This window comes from Schistocerca cancellata, chromosome 2 (assembly GCF_023864275.1).
Source record: "Schistocerca cancellata isolate TAMUIC-IGC-003103 chromosome 2, iqSchCanc2.1, whole genome shotgun sequence".
Taxonomy (NCBI): domain Eukaryota; kingdom Metazoa; phylum Arthropoda; class Insecta; order Orthoptera; family Acrididae; genus Schistocerca; species Schistocerca cancellata.
The window spans coordinates 653552713-653575357 of record NC_064627.1 but is presented as its reverse complement, the minus strand read 5'-3'; the positions used below and the strand labels follow the sequence as shown (position 1 = coordinate 653575357).

General features: G+C 41.5%; 1 protein-coding gene across 1 annotated transcript in view; it reads left to right on the top strand.

Annotated features, from left to right (window-relative positions):
- The window catches only part of LOC126157321 (mediator of RNA polymerase II transcription subunit 1.1), a 1177938-nt gene extending 1162677 nt beyond the window's left edge, over positions 1 to 15261 (top strand). Inside the window, exon 13 of the mRNA XM_049916368.1 lies at positions 12448 to 15261. Coding sequence (XP_049772325.1) covers positions 12448 to 12533 — 86 coding nt within the window. The 3' untranslated portion in view covers positions 12534 to 15261. The remainder of the gene's footprint in view (positions 1 to 12447) is intronic.
- The last annotated feature ends 7384 nt before the right edge of the window (positions 15262 to 22645 follow it).

Sequence of the window (22645 nt, the reverse complement as noted above, 5' to 3'; positions counted from 1 at the left end):
TCAGTTGAGGTATTACATGTAAAGCGTATTACTCGGTCAACGTTCCCACTTCGCTGACCCCCCACCACAGAGGGCTTCAAAATGTAGCGTGTAGCTTGGCGTTTGTAAAGGAACTATGTCGGTTCATGAGAAACATCGTGCTGTAATCGAGGTTCGAATTCGAATAGTTCGTCAACACAAGGAACACTTCTTCTGCATAACGTTGACAGACCGTACACGAGCGCTGAGATATCTGCGACAATCCGACATCTTGGGTTCACTGTCATCGATCACCCTCCGTACAGTACCGATTTGGTCCAATACGTTTTTCATCTGTTTCCTTAACTTACAGAATGTCATCGAGAACTTCATTTTGATAGTATTGAAGAGATGCAGGCAGAGGTGAGGTTGTAGCTCTCTCAACAAACATTCTATAGTGACGGTATCAACAAACTGGTCTCTGGGAGAAATTTGTTCGTCGCGAAGGCGACTATGTTGAGAAACAAACATGATACATGAAGAATAAATAATAAATTTCGCTTTATTAAAAAGAGCTCGCCCTCGTAGTTTAGAGACGTGGTTAGATAGACTCACTTTACTAAGGTTTGAAGCTCCTCTTGATGTTTATCTGTGTTTGCGATTTAAAATTGTGTTGTTTTGAATATCAGCATTATGCAAACAAAGTTATTTATTTTTTATTTTTATATTTACCCAGACGAGTTTCGACACCTATGTTCGTCTCCTGTGGGTCAAATTTTTATTTCTGTGAGGTACAATATCAAACTTATAATAATTTATCTATTTTAGGCCTAAGAATAACAATATGTGCATTTTTCTTTGTTTTGGTTAGGCGCCCACTTTAAAATTATATTGCTAAATCAACTACATCACTATTCATCGCTTTTTGTGCCCGTTTTTAGTCGTTTTTAGTCGTTTAGCTTGTCATCTGCAAACTAGCCATGAAGAAAATTAGTGTGTAATTTTCCTCATGGTTAGTTTGCAGATGACATGTGCCAAAAAAAAAAGACTCAAAAAGGGCACAAAAACCGATGAATAATAATGAAATTCATTTATCGATGTAATTTTAAGGTGAGTGCCTAAACAAAACGAAGAAAAATGCACATATTGTAATTCTTTGGCCTACAATAGATAAATTATTATAAATTTTATATTGTACTTTACAGAACTAAAAATTTGACCCACAGAAGATGACACATAGGTGTCGAAACTCATTTGGGTAAATATAAAAATAAAAAATAAATTAACTGTGTTTGCATAAGGCTGATTTCAAAACAAGCCAAGCTGTATATATACTTGCAATTAGTCAACACCCATTCATATTCTGGGGTTCTTCAAAATCATACCGAATTGAGAAGTCTTGTCTCTTTGGCGGGGCGGATTATGAGCTCGGGTGGCGAGGATTTCCTTTCTAGAGAGGAAAGCTCCCGTCTCCTACCCCTCGCTGGGTACGTTCCTAACTGTATCACTGCACATCCCGTTTCAGAAGCTATCGAAAACGTTAAAAAAATTGCATCGTTGCATTTAAGGAGAAACCCTTTATTGGGTCCGAAATTTTCACGTTCGGCAAAACGCTCGCCCTGTTGCATACTGTCACTTGGCAGGAACCTCGTTTTAATACCTTGGCCGCGATATTGCGAAATATTATGGATGTTGTGACTAATGTGAGGCAGTCTGCGAATAAACTTTGCCTTTAGACACGCACTGCCTGCCATACGCGCCGTTGCTCAGCTGTGCGCTTCCCAAGGTTTGTTTGGCACTGATTGCCAGATTGCATCAGCTGTTTCCTCCTCGCGGCAAAACAGCGTGGAGACACCATTTTCCTGTCTGGCGACAGAGCGTTAAGTAAGAGCTGTGGGGCTTCCTATTGCGAGCGCGATACTGCCGTGTCGCAAGTGCTGGGTGCGTCCGCGCCGGCGCGACATCGGCTGACGTGACCGCACCGGGCTCCTAGTCTCGAAGTGATGCATCCGCAGAGGCGAAATTACGCCGCTGGTGACGCAAGGGCGTGGCACGACGTGCAGCCGTGTCGCGCTTTCGCACTGTCGCTGTGCCGGTAGTAACTGCGAATATCGCATTTGCTTTTAGCAGCGACGGAGTTCGTTCGTTGTTTTATTACTGCGGTCGTAATCCAGGGTATTTACGTGGTTCTGGGCTGCCTTGCAGAACTGGATATTTGCTTCCTTCAGCTTTCATAACATGACAGACACTGGATTTCTCAGAGTTAATGACTAAAGGAGTTTCCTATTGTTGATCAAGTAACGACGTCCCTTCACCAGTGCTGAAAGAGCTATTGAGAAGGAATATGGTACCGGGTGGTTATAAGTAAAGTGCAGTTACTTCGGGAGGCACAGTGTGGGCTGTAATTATCGTATGGCAGCGAAACTTGGTAGGTATCGTAAAGCCATTCATGAGGAACCGATTTACGATGGATAACAAATTAGTTCCAATTTTGGCCACAAGTCACATATCTGGCGCTGTGAATACAGGAAAGTCATATAGAAATGTTTCCATACTGAATGGAGTACGAAGGGGATGTGGGTGGGAGAGGTCAAACAAATGAAAAAAGACATAATACTGATTTTGTTATTAACCGCCGCTTACACAGTTTGCTCAGTATGAGCATAGGCGACGTATCCAAGATACTGCAACCGTAAAACTCGCAGTTGTTCAGGTAGAATCTGCGGAACGTGTTGTGTTGTGTACCGTGTGGTGGCGTGTAGAATGTCTGTCTGTATACATTAATGTTTTGTAAAGAGATGCACACGCTGTGAAACTTATCGTACGAATCTGATAAAGCTTGTTTATGTACAGTAAATCTTTGTATGTGGGCCTAGTTTAACATTGTTTGCGTAATATACACTGAAAACAATCTGCGAGCACTTGAAGTATTAAAATACATACCTCTGAAATTTACTTTAAATTGAAGCAGCATGCACATGCTTAATAGCAGTTCTCTTCATTGGTAAAATCTATTAATCGTTCATCTGCTTTATCAGAAAATACGTCTCACCTACACGCACAAACTACAACCACACAGTGTTAAACTGTCTTTGGTGGTTAGAGCTTTAAGTTCCGACCGATAAGCTCTCAGGGCTATCTTTTTATTAAATACCAAATATAGTTCTTTAATAAAATATCCAGCTAACATGGGTTACGTCGTAGCATCTCATAATATTTGAAACTTATCTCGATAAATATTTGCTTTGTTTAAGTACTGACAAAACATCGTCTTTGCTACAGATTCTATCAGCACAAACAAGCACAATGTTTTTACGTAAAATTCCTTGAAATTAAGCAATGCCTATCCACTCTGAAGGAGTATTATTAGTATTTTTCTTTAAGCAAGTCTGAATTGAATATTACTAATCGGTTATAGTGAAATAACGTTATCCGTCTTAAGATGGCCGACAACAATACGAATAGCACCTGCGCCTCTCGCTCGTTATTTAAAATATTCACAGGCACTTCTTAAAGTGTAAGCTGGTGGGGTTAGCAAATACTACAAATAGAGAGTACAAAATTAGGTTGCTTGAAATTACCAAATTACACTTACAGCAATCACGTTTGACCTTCAGCACGCTCAGAAATCGAAGAAGAGGAAGAAGAAGTGAGGAAAAAAAATTATCAGAGTATTTGTTCTAACAATGACAATGATCATAGATATTAGTTTCCCATATAACGGTTTTTTGTAGGTCATGACACATTTAATTAATATTTTTCGTAACACTTTTGTAAAGAAAGTTCGTCATTATCAGTTTATAGCAGCCGCACGGGATTGGCCGAGCGGTCTAGGCGCTGCAGTCATGGACTGTGCTGCTGAACCCGGCGGAGGTTCGAGTCCTCCCTCGGGCATTGGTTGTGTGTGTTAGTCCTTAGGATAATTTAGGTTAAGTAGTGTGTAAGCTTAGGGACTGATGACCTTAGCAGTTAAGTCCCATAAGATTTCACACACATTTGAACGTTGAAGTTTATGGCACTTTCTAACTCGTAACAAAGTTTTTCGTGGTAAATTAAGTTCACTTTCACGAAAGTTTATAGCAGAAGTGTCTGCTCCAGGAGACAAGCAGTACAGCGTTCCTGTATAATGCTTTTCAGTTGATACAGAGACCGAACGTGCTTCTGGTAGACGCGTTCTTTTAGATACCATTAGAGACAAAAGTCACATGGATTCATAGCAGGTAATCTTGCAAGCTGTCCATCTGGTAAACCTCTTGGGACAACCGGTTGCTGGAGGATTGCATTAAGCATATCTTCGACTGGGCGAGCGACATGAGGTGTTGGCCTTCGTTGCATGAAAGCAGTGGTTTCCACACAGCTGCGCTCTTCCAAAGCAGGGATCGCATGCTGTACGAAGAACTGCGATAACATGGAGACGTCACGGTGCACCCGACAAACCCTCTGGATGTATTCTCTTCAAACAAGAACGGACCGAAAGTAAAGGTGCTTGTGAATCCACACCAGTCACATGCGGTGACTGTAGTGGCTATTCGTGATGAACACGCCGTTTGACAGTACCCGAAATTTGGCAGGTCTGTTTATTCACTGCGTCATATAGCGTAAAATGTGCCTCTCACTCCGTAGAAAATTGCCCAGCCACATACCATCAACTTCGATCTGTGGCCGAAACCGAACAGCAAATTCAGAACCTTGCTGCTCATCATGAAGTTTCTGTTGCTGCACTGTCTAGATCTTGTTCGGGTACCAGTGTAAAATCGAACGCAAAACTTTCAGTACTGTGGACAATTCTCGTGACACTGCTCGAACACTAGCACTAACCGGGGCACATACTGCGTTGTGAGTTGCAGCAAGAGAAACCTCGTCAAGAAATTCTACCGGGATAGGACGCTTTCCTATTCCAGCTGCCACACTAAACTCACCTGTGTTTTCGAATTTTAGTATCCTTTTCTTTAAGCCATTTAACGACATGAGGCCGCTCCTCAGACCTTTCAGTCGGCGATACTCTCTCAATATAGCACTATAACTGCTGCCGTTCACATAAAACAATTTCACTAACAGCGCACGGTCTCTCTTTTCGATAAGCGTTCTGTTCATTGACTTTATAGCTTGTAAAACGACAGCGTGGATGTCATACAGTCATACGAACAATATACAGTGGCGCCAGATTTTCACCTAATGGCCACTGTTGGATTTTTTTTTTTAGTGTAAATCGGTTCCGCAGTAACGCATTAGCATATCTACCAAGTTTCGCTGTCATACGATAATTTCGACCCACAACGCACCTCTGTGAGTAACTAAAATTTAATTATAAGCACCCTGTATCTGATCTGCAAGGGACCGTAGTCTTCTAATACGAACCATGCAGATCTTGAACGGTAAACACAGTACTTGTACGGAAACATAAAATAACAAACGTGTCGGTGAAAAGAGGATTGGGAAAAAGTGAAGATGATATTTGGTGTGTGATGGGGGGAAGGGGGGGCGGTGGTGATGAGAGATGGGGGTGTACACATGGCGTTCAAGGATCAATAATGACAGGAATTATTGTTGTAGGTGATGCCGATGTGAAATTACTGCGAAGTGTTGCGTATTTGCCAAATGAGGTCACAGCACATATCATAGCGAGTATGTACTTTTCTTGGGAGTTAACTGTTAAATGTTGATTCCAAAACACTGCTTATTGCCTACTTACGACACATCACAGAAAACGTCGTTCGGCTCCCCATAGTATTTATCGGGTTGACACTAGCAAAAATCTTCGTGGAGGATATTGTCGAACGTAATTAACGAATGCTCTGAGTATGTTTTAACTCTGCCAAAATATTCCAAAAAAGAATCTCTTTGCCTGTGTTACTCTGTGAAGTAATATAGTGCTGACATGCGATGTGTTATAAGTAAGCAGCAAGAAATATTACCGAAAGTAATCTATAGCCTTAATTTACAATGGTAGTAACTATGTCTTGTAACATGCGTACTGTTTTTATACAAAAGAAAAACCTGTAACACTTCGATGACGTACCATAAAATCAGAAACGCACTTCAGTGATGTAAACTGATTGTCTACGTAATGTTAATGGAGTAAAGCTTTCACAACGCGCCAGTAAACAAGTAAATATTATTAGCGAGTTATTTGTCAGTAGATTTCATCGCCTAGAGCTAACGACCTGGTGATCCATTGAAATACTTTCTTGTTTCCATGGCATTATACAACGACCGTCAGCCACAGCCATCTTTACGATGCTGAAAAATCCTTAAACACAAATGTAGCTGTGAATGTTCTCAGTAATATAATTGTATATGTCTTCCAGCCAGGTACTTACCTTAATTTTTGAGAGGGATGTTGACATGTGCTAGTGAACGCTTTGACTCGTATGCATTTCGTAATTTCAATGTTTTCGGTCAAAACAGTTCATTGACGTTGCTAAGATAACACAAACCAGAAAATATAGAAGCAACTCTGGAGCACTTGGGGCCACAAATCGGTATATGAATTACAAAATCAGCTTCCAGTACCTTGTAGAACAAGTTGTACTCCATATTAGTATTAATATTACAGTCTTAACATCAAAATACGCCTTTATTAAACAGGTGTTATGTGACCATTGGCTTCGTTTCTCTCTTCCCTAAAAGGCGTCTAATGGCCTTTTGCACGTCTCCTCGGTGAAGTGACCCCCAGTAATCTCCTAACATAACTAGACTTCCAATACTGTGAAAAAAAAGTAGGTGGTAGCGTATTACGATTCAGCACACCAAAAATCACAATAATAAGCTGCTTTTATTGTAAAAGTATTTTCATCTTTTTCCTGCGTAATCTGTGTATATATTATAGAAATTAATGTATGTGTGTATGCATGAGTCATATTTCCTCCTAAACCAATGCATAGATTTCAAACAAACTTGGTACACAACTCACTATGTGGACAGAAGCAATGTGCGAACAAGAATTGTCTACCTTCGATAGGGGTGGCGGTGGAGATGGAATGGGACGACATAGAAACGTAGCTGAGGAACGTTTGGAGCAATTTCTATTAAATTTTGTATATACATAACTCATTATTTGTATAACTGTTTATATAAAAATACTGTGGGGCTAATATACAACTACATCCTCTAGCGGTGGGTTGAGAGTGACATGCGATGATAAGTAAAGATATTCGTTATCGATCGATATAAGTATCGAACCCTTATATCTGGGGGTCGTTAGGTGACAATCCCGATGACGTTCCGTCCTCTGGATTATGGGGAGAGGGGAGGGGAAGGGAGGATGGGGAGGTGTGCAAATACAATGACATATCAGCATCTCTGTAACGCCTGAAGCCATTTCCATCAAACTTAATCCTATTGGTTCGCCGCCACATCGCCCACTCAAGAATTTATTCATCCTGTGGCCTGGAGGTGAAACTAAAAATATTGTTTATAATGATGTTTTGAGTTAAATCAATATTATAGTGAACTGTGCAATTTTCATACTTTGTTTTTTATTTTGGGTGCTGTACTTACCTATTTGTGTATATTCTTGGTGTTTCAAAGATTTTGCATCAAATGTCTATGGGTGATAGATCATGTCATGCGGAACAACTTCTGTTGGAGACAAAATGTTCGATGATGCTTCCTGGCGACACTAGACGTCCTTCTCCATCGGTTATGCCCCTTAGACGCCGCAGGGCATAGGCACTCTGCTGCGTGCTTATGTACAATGTGTGGCCTTAACCAAGTTATCTGCTCTGCGAGGAACTGGATGGGTCGAGCAAAATTTAAGTTTCATGACTCTCCTTCTCCGCTTAGAGACATTTGTATGCTTTTCTTGTGGAAAATCACTCTTGTCAATTTTCTGTGGTAGACATGGTGCGTCTGCTCCAGTTTTATAGGGCTTTTGTGCGATTGCTGCTGGATTATGGATGCAAAAATGGTTCAAATGGCTCTAAGCACTACGGGACTTAACATCTGAGGTCATCAGTCCCCTAGACTTAAACCTAACTAACCTAAGGACATCACACACATCCATTCCCGCGGCAGGATTCGAACCTGCGACCGTAGCAGCAGCGCGGTTCCGGACTGAAGCGTCTAGAACCGCTCGGTCACAACGACCGGCAGAATGGATGCACATTGTACGGGTCAGTGAGGCCTTCTTACCTGAAGACAATTGATGCTGTACACCATGAAAGGATCAGACTGGCCACAGGCTCTTACAGGACCAGCCCTATACCCCATCTGCGTGCTGAGGCTGGTGAATCGAGACTTCCAGTCCGGCGGCAGCTTCTCGTGGTGTGTCGAGCATATACATTCCTCGCTACTCCCACTTCCCCAGCATACTATACCATCGCTCATCCAACTATGGAATGCCCCTTTACCAATAGTCCAGGGTCATTGACGCCATTTGGGATACAAGTTGCCGCGCGGGATTAGCCGAGCGGTCTAGGGCGCTGCAGTCATGGGCTGTGCGGCTGGTCCCGGCGGAGGTTCGAGTCCTCCCTCGGGCATGGGTGTGTGTGTTTTCCCTTAAGATAATTTAGGTTAAATATTGTGTAAGCTTAGGGACTGATGACCTTAGCAGTTAAGTCCCATAAGATTTCAGACACATTTGAACATTTTTTTGAACACAAGTGTCTGCTGAAGTCACGTGGTATAGGACACATACAGGCTCAAATCCGGGGTTTCAACTGACTGCAGGGGCCCAGAGTAATTTTGGACTGAGTGCAGTACAGGAGAGATTGCTCTCCTGCTTGTGTTTTTAATATGATATTTTCCAACATTTTAAATGAGCACTGCAACTATGTAGCTATATTCATGGATGGGTCTAAGTAAGAGGATTCTGTTAGCTCCTCTATTATTTTCCCTGATCGTGTCCTCAAGATTCTGTTGCCCCCAAAGTTCACTGCATACGATGCCAAATTATCCTCGATCCCGAGGGCGCAGAAGCAGATAAGATGTGCTGTAGCTGCCAAATTCCTTCTGTGTTCCGACTCCCTGAGTGTCCCTGCAACGCTTGTATCCAGCCAGTAAAGTATTCCAGGATATCCAGAACACTTCTCCACTTACAAAAGCTGGAGAAGGAGATACCTTTCTGCTAGGTGTCACGGTTCATGGATATTGCGGAAAAAAGAACGGTGCATGCAGCAGCCAAGGAGGCATGTCATGATACTCAGTTCAGTTGCCATCCACGTGCATGCTATCGTCTAGCTGTTGAGGCTCAGAGTCATGTGTCGATGGAAGATGGGTTGTTGGAAGTAACAGACAATACGCTCCATCTAGCCACACAGACTGTACAAGTTTCTCCTTAATTGTGTTCGCATAGGCCACAGCCCTATGACGCACGACTTCTTGTTCTGGCGAGAGGACTCTCCAGTGTATGGTGCTTGTGGAGTACAGACCACCGTGCGCCACATTTCATCAGGCTGTGCTTTATTTTCAGACAAAAAGGCAGCGTCAGATTTGCAGACAAATCTGCTTGGTATTTTAAATGGCTTTCAGACAGATACGGTTAGAGTTTTGAGGTTTTGTGATTTGTCCAACATGTGTCCTAAGATTTTAGAGAGATGCTCTAAATGAGATGAAAAGTTGACTCGCTCATCCAAATCTTTTATAAGTGGTCAGCCAGTCACATTTTCCCGTACCTTTCTTTTGGATTCTGTGTCGTTTTATTTATGTTTCAGTCCCAGGTATTAGATTAGATTAGATTTACTTTCATTCCAATTGACCCGTAGTGAGGAGGTCCTCCAGGATGTAGAACATGTCAGAAAAACAACAATACATGACAAATATTTACAACTAAAACAAATAAGCTAATGTACCATTGCACAGGTCCCAAGTGGAATGATCGTCATTTTTTAATGAACACTATATGAAAGAGTCATTTTACAAACACTAATGCACTGAATTTAAAATAAAAAAGTATTTTTATTTATTTATAAGGTAATAAACGTGTAATACAACGATTATAATACTTATTTACAATGAACACACTAAAATTGTGCAGACGTTAATTGTACTTATATATATATATATATATATATATATATATATATATATATATATATATATATATATATATATATATCAGATGGTTTTACTGAGAAATTCATGAATGGAGTAGAGGGAGTTGGCCACCAATAAATCCTTTAGGCTTCTCTTAAACTGGATTTCATTGATTGTTAAGCTTTTTATGGCTGCTGGCAAGTTTTTTTTAATTTTTTTTACAATCCTCTGAATTGTTTGAAATCATTTTTTGATTAATTAAGAATTAAAATTTACATATAAAAACTGAAAATACATATATAAACGTATGTCTGCTCAGAACAGCAAGTACACTACGATATTAGTACATAGCTGTTATTTCATTTGAGAATAAACTCTCAAATAAGGAATTACAATAATACATTTATATTTTCTATTAATTACTCGTGACTACATTCAAGGGAATTATCCCCTTCATTTACAGAGCCTTCTACACTTTGAATTGAAATAGATTAAACAGTTATTTTCTCAGTTATAAGTTTTTCTAGACGAGTTACATATTTTGTTTACATGTGCGATCCTGAATTACACTGGGAAATGTTCATTTCAAATAGGCACCTTTCACCTTTTCTCCATTGTATTAAGGCGTGTGAGATAGAGTGATTGTGTGAGTCAATGCGAGTGAGGTGGGAAAGAGTGAATGAATGTCATTCAAACACAGACCAGCAGACCCTGCTAGTTTGTTCAAATCTCATGCTTCCAGAGCCTGTAAATACTAATTGTCTCCGTTCGCAGTGACGTGATCTATTATCCCTGCACGTTTAATACAAAGACTCTGAAGCCCACTGTATATTTCTTTGAATGTTTTATTATTTTATGCTGTTTTCATGAATAATTGTCAATGAAATTTCTATGATATTACACCCGTCTCTTACGACCTCGACTCTTGCATCCTTCTTCCTTTGATATTACACTACAAACGCAGTCCGCTTGTCTCCTTTTGTAATAGAAGACCGGAATACAAAATGGTTCAAATGGCTCTGACAAGGGAACCTCCCCATCGCACTCCCCTCAGATTTAATTATAAGTTGGCACAGTGGATAGGCCTTGAAAAACTGAACACAGATCAATCGAGAAAACAGGAAGAAGTTGTGTGAAACTATGAAAAAAATAAGCAAAATATACGAACTGAGTAGTGGATAGGTAAAATCAAGGACATTATGAGCCCAGGAGTGCCGTGGTCCCGTGGTTAGCGTGAGCAGCTGCGGAACGAGAGGTCCTTGGTTCAAGTCTTCCCTCGAGTGAAAAGTTTAATTTTTTATTTTCAGACAATTATTGTCTGTTCGTCGGTGTCAATTACCAAAGTTCAGGCGCTCACACATAATCAACTCCGCTCTCCAAAATTCCAGGACATGTTCAGATTTGCTTGGACATATGTAGGATTTGACGGTCTAGACGGTCTAGACACGGTAAAATTTGAAAACGTTAAAAACATATGTTTTGACAGAGCACGGGAAAACTGTGCGACTGTGAAACTGTTGCATTCATTTGTTGCAGTTTATGTGACAAACTCTTATGTTTTCATCACTTTTTTGGGAGTGATTATCACATCCACAAGAAAACCTAAATCGGGCAAGGTAGAAGAATCTTTTTACCCATTCGCCAAGTGTACAAGTTCGGTGGGTCGACAACATATTCCTGTCATGTGACGCACATGCCGTCACCAATATCGTATAGAATATATCAGACGTGTTTTCCTGTGGAGGAATCAGTTGACCTATGACCTTGCAATCAAATGTTTTCGGTTCCCATTGGAGAGACACGTCCTTTCGTCTACTAATCGCACAGTTTTGCGGTGCGGTCGCAAAACACAGACACTAAACTTATTACAGTGAACAGAGACGTCAATGAACGAACGTACAGATCATAACTTTGCGAAAATAAAAAAGTAAACTTTTCACTCGAGGGAAGACTTGAACCAAGGACCTCTCGTTCCGCAGCTGCTCACGCTAACCACGGGACCACGGCGCTCCTGTGCTAACACTATCCTTGCTGTTGACTATCTTGCGCATGGACTACTCAGTTTGTACATTTTGCTTATTTTTTCATAGTTCCACACAACTTCTTCCTGTTTTCTCGATTGATCTGTGCTCAGTTTTTCAAGGCCTATCCACTGTGCCAACTTATAACTAAATCTGAGGGGGGTGCGATGGGGCGGTTCCCTTGTGAGCACTATGGGACTTAACTTCTGAGGTCATCAATCCCCTAGAACTTAGAAGTACTTAAACCTAACTAACCTAAGGACATCACACACATCCATTCTCGAGGCAGGATTCGACCGTAGCGGTCGCGCGGTTCCAAACTGTAGCGCTTAGAACCGCTCGGCCACCCTGGCCGGCGATCGGAATACACGAATACCCGGTCAACGCCGAGTATTCGCATGTTGCATTGCTTCACCACTGTACTGTCTAGCCGCTAGCGTGATGTTTTAGTGGTGCAGGTGTTTATAACAGTCTGTAACTTGTGGTGTTGCAGGCATGGGCAGCGAGTCGCGGCACAAGCGCGGCTTCTTCCGCAGCCTGTGGAAGCGGTCGCGGCACTACTCGCTGGAGCAGCAGTAGCAGTCGGCCGGCGCGGGCCCCTGCGGCTCGCGCCAGTTCGAGGACGCCCCGGAGGACGACGCGCTGCCGCCGCCGCCGCCCCGGCGCAGGGTGCTGTCGTGGTGCGGCGCCGAGTAGCCGGCCGCGCAGGGGCTCCAGAGGGTCCGTGCAGGCACAGGCAGCCGCAGTCCAGCTACTCCGTGTCTTCAGCTACTGCCGCCATCGGACACTGGGTGACGGGTGCCTCTCAGCATCGAGAAATACGATAAAGTGCTACGATGAAAACTTTTTGGGGACCAGGCAGTACTGTGACCGTGTGTCGGCGTGTCTTGTACTGTATTTGACGTGATACCAATATGACAACATATGTGAGAGTTTGGGAAGGGCACTTGACGGCTCTTGCTGTTAGAATCCGTAACTTTTGTGCCGTTATAAAACGTCTGCAACAAGTCGGACTTTAACCTTAGGGAACCAGAGTATCCATCAACGGCATAGCAGGACGGAACTGTTCATTTCCAAATGAACAATTGTCAGAAACTGCCTGCAGGTGTTTCTGTTGAGAAAGCCCTTTCTTGAAAGTGCTCTTTATTGTACTGATTTTTGTAAATGGCTAATCGAATTATTGGGAGGCCCGCGCGCCTTCTCACTTGCAGCTAATGCAAATGAAAGGACCAGCCAGTACAAACTGCGCACAGGACTTGACAATTTCCCTCCCGCTCGTTGTAGATGCACGAATGAAAACACGATATTGTAGGCAAAAGTATAAACATTTCATGGTCGATGTTGTCCTTACACATGCAGACTGCAAGTAGCTTTAAGGGCCTTAATATATCGGAGAAAATTTCTCTTGCAGTCGTGAGGCGCATTTGAAGATCATACGCAGCGTACTGAATACGTCTTATCATATCTAGGCAGAACAAAATGTGTGACTGATGCCAACAGCGCATACAGCCAGCACTAGAGATGCATTATAGAAAAAGGGCGTATTTTTTCTTTCTTTCTTTTTTCATTTCTTCTCGGGAGAGAAGAAAATTACGGGTGGTAGGATGTTATGCTTAGTGTTCCATTTTTCATTTCCCCTGGTCACACGAGCAGATTTATCTGTTCAAAGCACAGCATGGGACAATCCTATCGCCAGGTACACACTTCGCTTGGTATTCTCCGATAAAAGGAGACATTACTTGCAGAGCGCAGCTTTGAATATCCTCCAATATCTTTATCCGAGAGCCTCGCTAATGCGCAAGCAGAAGCTCTTGCGTTCAGCTGCAGCAGTCTGGTGTCAATTGTAGTTAATCTGATCCTATGTTTCAACCGAATTCGGGTTTTCGTGTAAACGGTACAGTGGAATATCAGCTTCTTCCCATTCTGTTTGTACGCTCTGCAAAGTGTCCATAAACGTAGGGATATCAAGAACAGTGTCCTGCAGAGTTTCTGTGTAGAGACGAAAGTATATTTGTGCACATGTGGCGACTCTGTAAGGCCGAACAGACATGCTGCACTTCCGACGTAACGACTTGTACATAGCGACGTGATTCGTGTAGGGAGATCACAGCAGCCAGACGGCTGCTAGCAACTAATCTGTATTTGCGCTGTATTATTGCTTACAGTAAGCTAGTCCCGGTGACCTGGCAAAATACGGCGGGAGTTCTTCGTCCCTCTTCGTTGCCGAAGAGAGAACATCAAGGGCCACCGCACGGCGTGGTCTAGAGGTGCGTGATACGCACTAACCGCGCCGCGATGCGAATCGGTGTACAGTTAATCCTGATCGCCAAGGGACAGCACCGTACATATGCGTGTGCGTGTGTGTAAAATTAACAGTTTCAATTAACTTTCAATGTCAGGTTTTTATCTTTAATAAGAGTGATACCACAGACTTTTTTGTGAATAATAATGCACGCCAGCGCGTGTGGCGATATATTTTGCAGTAGCGGTAGTCCCGGTCGGGTGTGTCTGAAAGCGACGACAGGTTGTTTTTTATTGCGTATTCGTTGTGGAGCTTTGTATTCGTATCCGCGTCACTTTTGAATTGCCTTAACACGTAAAAAAAAAGTTTTCACATTTTCACACAACATAGTAGGAGAAACAGACAGAGTACCACCACTACCCAGTTATTGTACTAACCAAAACGCACAATATGTAAGCTGCCACTGCCCAGGCCGCTGGGAATAATGCTTTTATACGTACATTAATGCTGGTGAATGTTCTTAGCTTAGGTTATATTTTCACGAATTTGAAAATAAAACAATGTAAATGTGCCCTCGCGTAGAATTGAAAAAGGTTCAAAGAAAAATTGTGATGGTTTCCATGGGACTTTGTAAAAATTCGTGGAGTCTCTGGGAAGCGAACAGCGAGAAGAGTCGGGGATAAAGAAAGTAATTTCTACTAACGCTTCTCTAATGTGTCAATATGTTCATGATATTATTATTATTATTATTATTATTATTATTGTTATTATTATTATTATACTGACAATATCGAACACCTTAAAACTGTTTCATTGCAAAAAAAAAAAGAGCAAGCTTCATTTGTCATAACAAAAAAAAATGCGGAGAACGAAGAACAAGGAAATATTGCGATTTGAGACTTCAAATTTAGCTTTTGTTTCTAGCGTTGTCAGTTTCAATGCTTTCGCTTCCCATGAGACTCTACAGCACTGTACAGCTGTAAAGAGAGGAATGGTTTTGCTTGTACACATCTCAGCTGCTGGAGAGCACAGCAGTGGCAAGTCAATAAAGGAGTACCAACTACACCCGCGTCTCTCATTCCTCCTAAACAGTCTCACAGCTCCATGTGGCAGCGGTATTTCCTTGTGAGCTGCGCTTAGCGGAGGGACCCACGGCTACAGTGGTCGAGCTGCCTTCACTGAAACGATTGCAGGTGAGTAAGACATACGAGAGTTGCCCAGAAAGTAATGCACCGCATTTTTTTCTCAGCCGAAAACAATGCTACGAATGCTAAACGTTACGTATGAATTATTTGACGTCTCCTGAGTGAGCGCGCCAAGTTTCCATCACTTCCGACAGATAGCGTAACTGCAGGATAGTTTCAAAATGGCGTCTGTAGGTGATGTACATCGAGGTAAGAATAAGGGGAGATGGCGCTACGTATCCCAGCCGTACTACGTTTTGAAGCCATGGGGGCGTGGCTCGCTGCCATGACACTCTGACCAAAACATTGCCAGTGTGCTATAGCGCTGCGTGTATTACAGTCGCTAATTGCACCATACACGCATGTAACGTCATCAGATTGGTTGTTTCAAAGTTTTTGTTTAAAATAAAATCTCTTAAAGGCGAAATTCCGCGTTTCTTATGATTAAAAATAGTTTTTAATGTAATATTACGAATAGCTAGCCTTCAATGTAAACGATACAATTTTGTTAATTCAGTAATAAACGTGTATCACAAACTAAATAATAGAAAATGAAAACTAAGTTAGCTATACCCTCCCTCCGAAGCCCCATAAATACATCTTGTTTGTAATACGTACTGGGACATTTCAGTTACGTTACACTACTGGGAAACACTGTTCTTTACCACCAATATTTACTGAAATACGGTACATAGAATGGCAAATCTACACAGTGTCCTGTTTAGGCCTATACTTTACGCCAGTTAGTGTAGTGTTAGCTTTTAATTTGGTACATGATGAAGACAAAGTGAGTTACTCAACATTTCGATTATCGACGATACGTACGTATTATACTGAAACATGAACTTGAAAACTAAGAATTTAATTATTTGAATTAACATACCTTTTGCAAATGTTTTGGGTGTGTAGGGAAAACTGATGGTACAGCATTTTCTCGGGGCCTTACTGTTGAATGGGAAGTTCGGTCTATGTCCTCTTCTCGGAAATGCTGAGAACATATAGTGCTCCATTTAGACGCACGCCAATTCTTCCTCCTCACGGCATCCTAGCTTTCCGACTTTCATTTTCAGGAAATCTAAAATCATGCAGGAGAAAAACACGCTATAGTACAAGTTCCGATGTAGCACACGTTCATTCACAATGAAGTTGTAAAATCACACTTAACGAGACAACTTACACATGAAATGTTATTCCCTTCGATTTCGCATCACAATCAGAACGATTCGTACATCCGAACACGACACAAGTCACCATAATAGCGCAAAATCCTTCCAAAAGCGAGCGACAAGCCTATGCACACAAGCTTACAGCAGCAATGTTTTGGTCGGATTGACATGGCTACCCTCGGCTTCACATAGCTTCACAGCTGTCACGTCAGGGCGTCTCCCTCTATTCTTACCTCCATGGTGATGTACGTTACAAGCAACATGCTGTCATAGAATTTCTCATTGAAAAGAAAGAAACTGTGGGGAATATTCAGAAACGCTTGTGCAAAAGCTATGCAGCATCTGCTGTCAACAGAAGTACAGTTAGTCGCTGGGCAGGGAGGGTGAGGCCATCAGGGCGCGGTTCGGCGGAGCTCCACGATTTGCGGCGGTGAGAGAGACCATCCACGGCTGTCACACCTGACCTAGTCACCTCGGAGTTCCACTTGCTTGGGCCATTAAAAGATGCCATTTGTGGAATACATTTTGAGAACGATGATGTGATTCACACAGTGAAGCACTGGCTCCGCTACCAAGATAAGGAATGGTAACGACAGGGCATACACGACCTTGTATGGGATGGAGATTACGTGGAAAAACAGGGTGTGTAGATAAAACACAATTCTTTCGTGTGTTTAATTCTCATGATATTCAATAACGAACTGTTGAAGAAAAGAATGCGGTGCATTACTTTCTCGGCAACCCTCGTAGATAAGGATGCACCCACGACAATACAACGATCAATATGACACTAGGGCTTTGTCAGATGAAAATTAATCAAATTCCTTTTGACATGTCAGCTATTAACTCATTTACATATAAGAGAGTAATCTCATGATTACTGCACTGAACCAACATAAATACCTAAAACATCTACCACAATGGCCGAGCGGTTCTAGGCGCTTCAGCCCGGAACTGCGCTGCTGCAACGGTCGCAGGTTCGAATCCTGCCTCGGGCATGGATGTGTGTGATGTCCTTAGGTTAGTTAGGTTTAAGTAGTTCTAAGTCTAGGGGACTGATGACCTCAGATATTAAGTTCTGTAGTGCTTGGAGCCATTTTTTTCTACCACATATCCTTGGTGTCAGCTTAGGCAACACACACACTTCGCAATAAGAGAAGCCGCACCTAAAAATAAATTGACATACTTCACTTCTGAAGACATTCCAGTGATTCCAGCATCAGCAGGCGTGTTAGGCAATAAGCTGACGGCCTGTGGCTCTCGCCACTCACTCTGACCAGTACCTGTTATTATTGACTTTATTCAGCCATAATTCTTTCCAGGTTGTGAAATGCATGATGTGTATACAAATGTCGTGCAAAGGTGGTGAAATACATCACACGTTTATAAATATCATGTCTAAAAGTGTGGTAAACATGCACGTGAAAACGTGCATGTACATGACCACACACACACACACACACACACACAAACACACACTTACATATTTATTCTTCTTCCCAGAATGGGGAAACCAATAGCGAAACGTACCAGTAACTGCACAGAAGGACAGAGAATAATCAGTTCACTGTCAACCGGATTCCAACGTGCATCGTTGTGCACTGCTACAGCAAACTTGGGCTTCCCCTAGGAGACACACACAAAAACAGAGGTTTATCCAAAAGGATCTGAATCGCCTGTCGATCTTGCTTTCAGAATGCACCCATCAGTTGGCCTTGCTTCAAATTTATCTCTGTCTCAATGACGTGAGACTAAGCTGGCGCAGTCCTTTACCATCACTTTTCATAACCATTCACTACCGCAGGAATTATGAAGTGTCAAGCTTCTGCCTGACGGATACCATCTGCGTGAACAACAATGGAGACATGTCTTTAAACTTCGAGTGTCATCATTTTGTGTGACTGTTTACAATAATAACTATTCCAGCATTCGTCAAAAAAAAAGAAAAAAAAAGAAAACCAACTACGTACTCTCAGACTCACAGTTGAAATATTAAAAGTTTTGGCTGGTTTCATTGTCTACGTAGTTGCATACGTAGTTGCCGCATTACAAGCCAAATACTGCTGAGTCAACAGTATACAATATGAATATACACATGAATCGAATGGTCGAAGGTTCCTATCACTCGGGAATTGAGAATTTTGAATGTAAAATAGAAAATTATAAATGAAAGATTGCAAATAAATAAAATCTGCAAGTATTATTTTAACGACTTTAAATGATGAGTACGATAGCAGAAGTTCCTTTAAGAATGCCATTTATTACTGTAAAACACTTATTGGTGTCGATGGTCTTGCAATTAAATAAAATATAAGTTGAATAACAGGGAAACAATAGATTCCTACTTCACGCAATTAGTTATAAGCAACAACATATCTCACGAGATATTCACTTCTAAACGCATACTACGTCTTCACTGCAGAAGCCACGGAAATCTCACAGGTGCACAAGTCGGCACCATGAAATATTTCTATCTACCGCGACCACGTGCAAATTCTCAACACTCTCCTAGCATTTCCTGCGACCGTCTGTCGCGCCTTCCCGTCCGGCACTTCACGTGTCATGTCCTGGAGACTCCTCTCCCACTTCCATACAGTCTCTCCATTGACTTCAGTAGTCGCCTACTGTAGTAACGAGCGCTGTGATTGGCTAGATCACTCCTGCCGTGTCTCCAAGGCACACTCACAAACACTTTGAAACACATACGAACTGCTCGATTTACATTTACATAACTTGAAATTAAATAAATATTCCTACGGCTGGACCATAAACAAGCTCTAACACGCATTATTAAATACATAAAAAATTAAGTAAACATATATCAAAGGAATATCAACAAAAGTAGGCCAGTAGCCTAATGTCTCTGTGCTTTCTAAAAAACACAGTAAATATTTGACCAATTTCTTCATGAATAGTATATATCGGATATAAACAAAGACATAGAGGAATAAATATATTTACAAGCATGCTGCTACCGTTTCTCGTGTAACTGTGGAGTACTTATGACCTGTCACGATCAATAGTAACCAGGCACTTTGACCTCCAAATACTCATGTACTATTCAAGTTACATGCCTGTAATTCATACGGATTTAGGTTTACACTAATAGTTTTCTAAAGACACGACGATCGACATAATCGGATGAACCATTTATATTTCGGAAATTCGTTGCTGGGTGTTACTTGTATAATTTACAGTCAGATACTAAACTTTAAACTTATAAATATACTGAAAGTCTGATTACACCCTCAGAATCGTCATGCAAATAATGGTAATGTACATGTTTCTTTTTTTTTTAAGGTATCATGATTCCTCTGGCTATTATTAATTTCTACATGAACTGTAAAATGTCTGCCATTATCGTTTCACAAAGTCCGCCATCTTTGGCACTCCCGGCATACAAATCTCCTTCATCGACACAAAGCACAGTCCTCGACACAGCGTCAACAAGGAATTCCCAGCCACACGGTCAGTCTGGACCACGCGCTGGGGCTGCCCCTCTTGCTCCGGCTAATGTTCGGCACCACACAGTTGCTGACGAGCCCCAGCTTGCCAAGCGACCCGTGCGGCCACGCCAACTCCGAACTTAGAATATTTTCAGGGCGCCACAACTCGCCCGTTACCTCACATGCCCCACTTCAAAATATGACAACATGAAATAGGTATTGTGCTACTTGCTCGCGATAGGCGCTACCAACGTGATATCTCCACCAGGAAGTTAAATGTGTCTACCGAACGCACCTCTATCACGTAATATTTGAAAAGTGTGAGAGGCGTCATGGCTGTCTAAGATGGATTAACACAGGTTATTAGCAGAAAATTGACAATCTATTGGATGACGATCAGTTTGACGTTACGGCAGATAATGGAAGTAAGACTTGAGAAAAATCCAGGCACGTTTTTAATACTTGTCTACCTTGAAAAAGCCAAATATCATTAGACTTCATGAAAAATGTAACAATTCCACTGCCAAAGTAGGCAGGTGTTGCCAGGTGTGAATGTTACTGAGCTCTTATTTTAATTACTCATGCTTGGAAAATACCAAAATTAGTAGCATTATTTGCGGAAGAATGGAAAGACTGGTTGAAACCGATTACCGGGAAGGATCAGTCTCGGTTCTGGAGAAGAGTCGAAACACACTAGGCAATACTAACCATACGACTTATCTTAGAATAAAAATTAATAGAAGGGCAAACATGGCTTTTTTTAAATATTTTAAATTTAAGGAAAACTTTTTACATTTTTAACTGAAATACAATCTTTGAAAGTGTGAAAGTAGCGGAGATAATGTACAGGGTGCGAAAGGTTATCTACAATTTCTACATAAACCCGTCTGCAGTGATAAGAGTCTAAAGAAAATCTAAAGATACTAGTAATTGAGAAAGTAGTGAGACAGGATTGTAGTCCATTGTCTGTGTTATTCAGTCTATACATTTAGCAAACAGTCAAGGAGAAATTTGTGAAAAATATTGAGGTTCAGGGAGATGAAATAAAAAGACTGAGGTTTTTAATTGTGTTAAAAACGACAAAGCACTTAGAAAATAAGTTGAACGGAATGCACAGTGTTTTGAAATAAGTTATAAGATTAATATCAACAGAAGTTCGACAAGTGTAACGGAATGCACTCAAACAAAATCAAACGATGCTGAAAGAACTGTTTTAGGAAATGAGAGGCCAGAAGTAGTAGGAGCGTTTTGCTTTTTGGTTAGTAAGACAGATGATTTTGGACAAAGTAGAGAGGATATAAAATGCAGAGGAGCAACAGTGAGAACAACGTTTCTGAAACACAGAAATTTGTTAACATCCATATAGATTATAAAAATGAATGTATATTTGTATGTTCCATATCTCCTCCTAAACCACTGGACTGATTTCAGCTAAACCCGGTACACTTACCCCTCACTGGCAGGCAACAATCGCTGTGGTGGTAAAAACCACCTACCTATCATAGTTCAGGAGATATACAGCCATAAACGATGAGATGCGTAAGAAACTCCCACATATTGCATGAGATTTAAATTTACTAACTCCATTCGCAACGTTTTTTGCAGACAGTTTCCACATATGCCACTGAGTGTACCTACACAAATATATGGTTGCACGACACATATTTCAAGAGATATGACGTCACAAACACTAATATGCCTGAAAAAATACCGCATCACGCATGAAGTTTTAATACATTTATTCTTTACTACTGAGACACTCCTACAGTCCAATCAACTGAAGGAAATCCCTGACACCTCGTAGTGCTTTTGACGGCTTTCAATTGCAAAGTGCAAACGGTTGTAGGCGGAAACAATAGCCGTCTTACACAGCTATGAAGAGGCGTTGCCGCAGAGACGTTTACAAAACCGCGTTGTAGACACGCGAAGCAGGTGCGCCCAGCGTGCGAACTGTCCGGGATACTGTACTAATACATATGTACATTATGCGTATTTCTTTGTACGACTCTTACACAATTTCAAAGATGTTACCACGAATACATGGAAAACACTTCTTTTCGATATTGCACTAGAAACACAGTCTATTTTTTGTTTTAGTTTCTAATGGAAAATTGGCAAAATGGATACCCGGGCACTGCCGGGTTTCCCAGCTAGTTGAATATAAATTTAAATGTTACAAAGTATTTTCTGAATCTGGAGTGTAGTTGATGATGATGTTTAGTTTGTGGGGCGCTTAACTGCGCGGTCATCAGCACACGTACAAAGTCCCAATTTTTACAGAGTCCAATTTTTTTGACAGTCCAATCTAGCCACTATCACGAATTATGATGATGAAATGATGAGGACAACACAAACACCCAGTCTCCGGGCAGAGAAAATCTCCAACTCGGCCGGGAATCGAACCCGGGATCACGTGATCCAGAGGCAGCAACGCTAGCCACTTTTTTTTTTACGCCTTAACCACTTTTTTTTTAACAAAAAAAGTTTCTCAAAGCTAAACGCAAATTTATTTTTCCTTGAAGAACAAATTGTGAGGAATAAATAAGGAAAAGTTATTTGTCTTTTTGCAAAAGAAAACAAAGACTCCAATTATACTGGTTTCTCCTTCCAGTAAACAAAAATGAGTCTCCTTCGTCTTGTTGGTGAAGAAGCA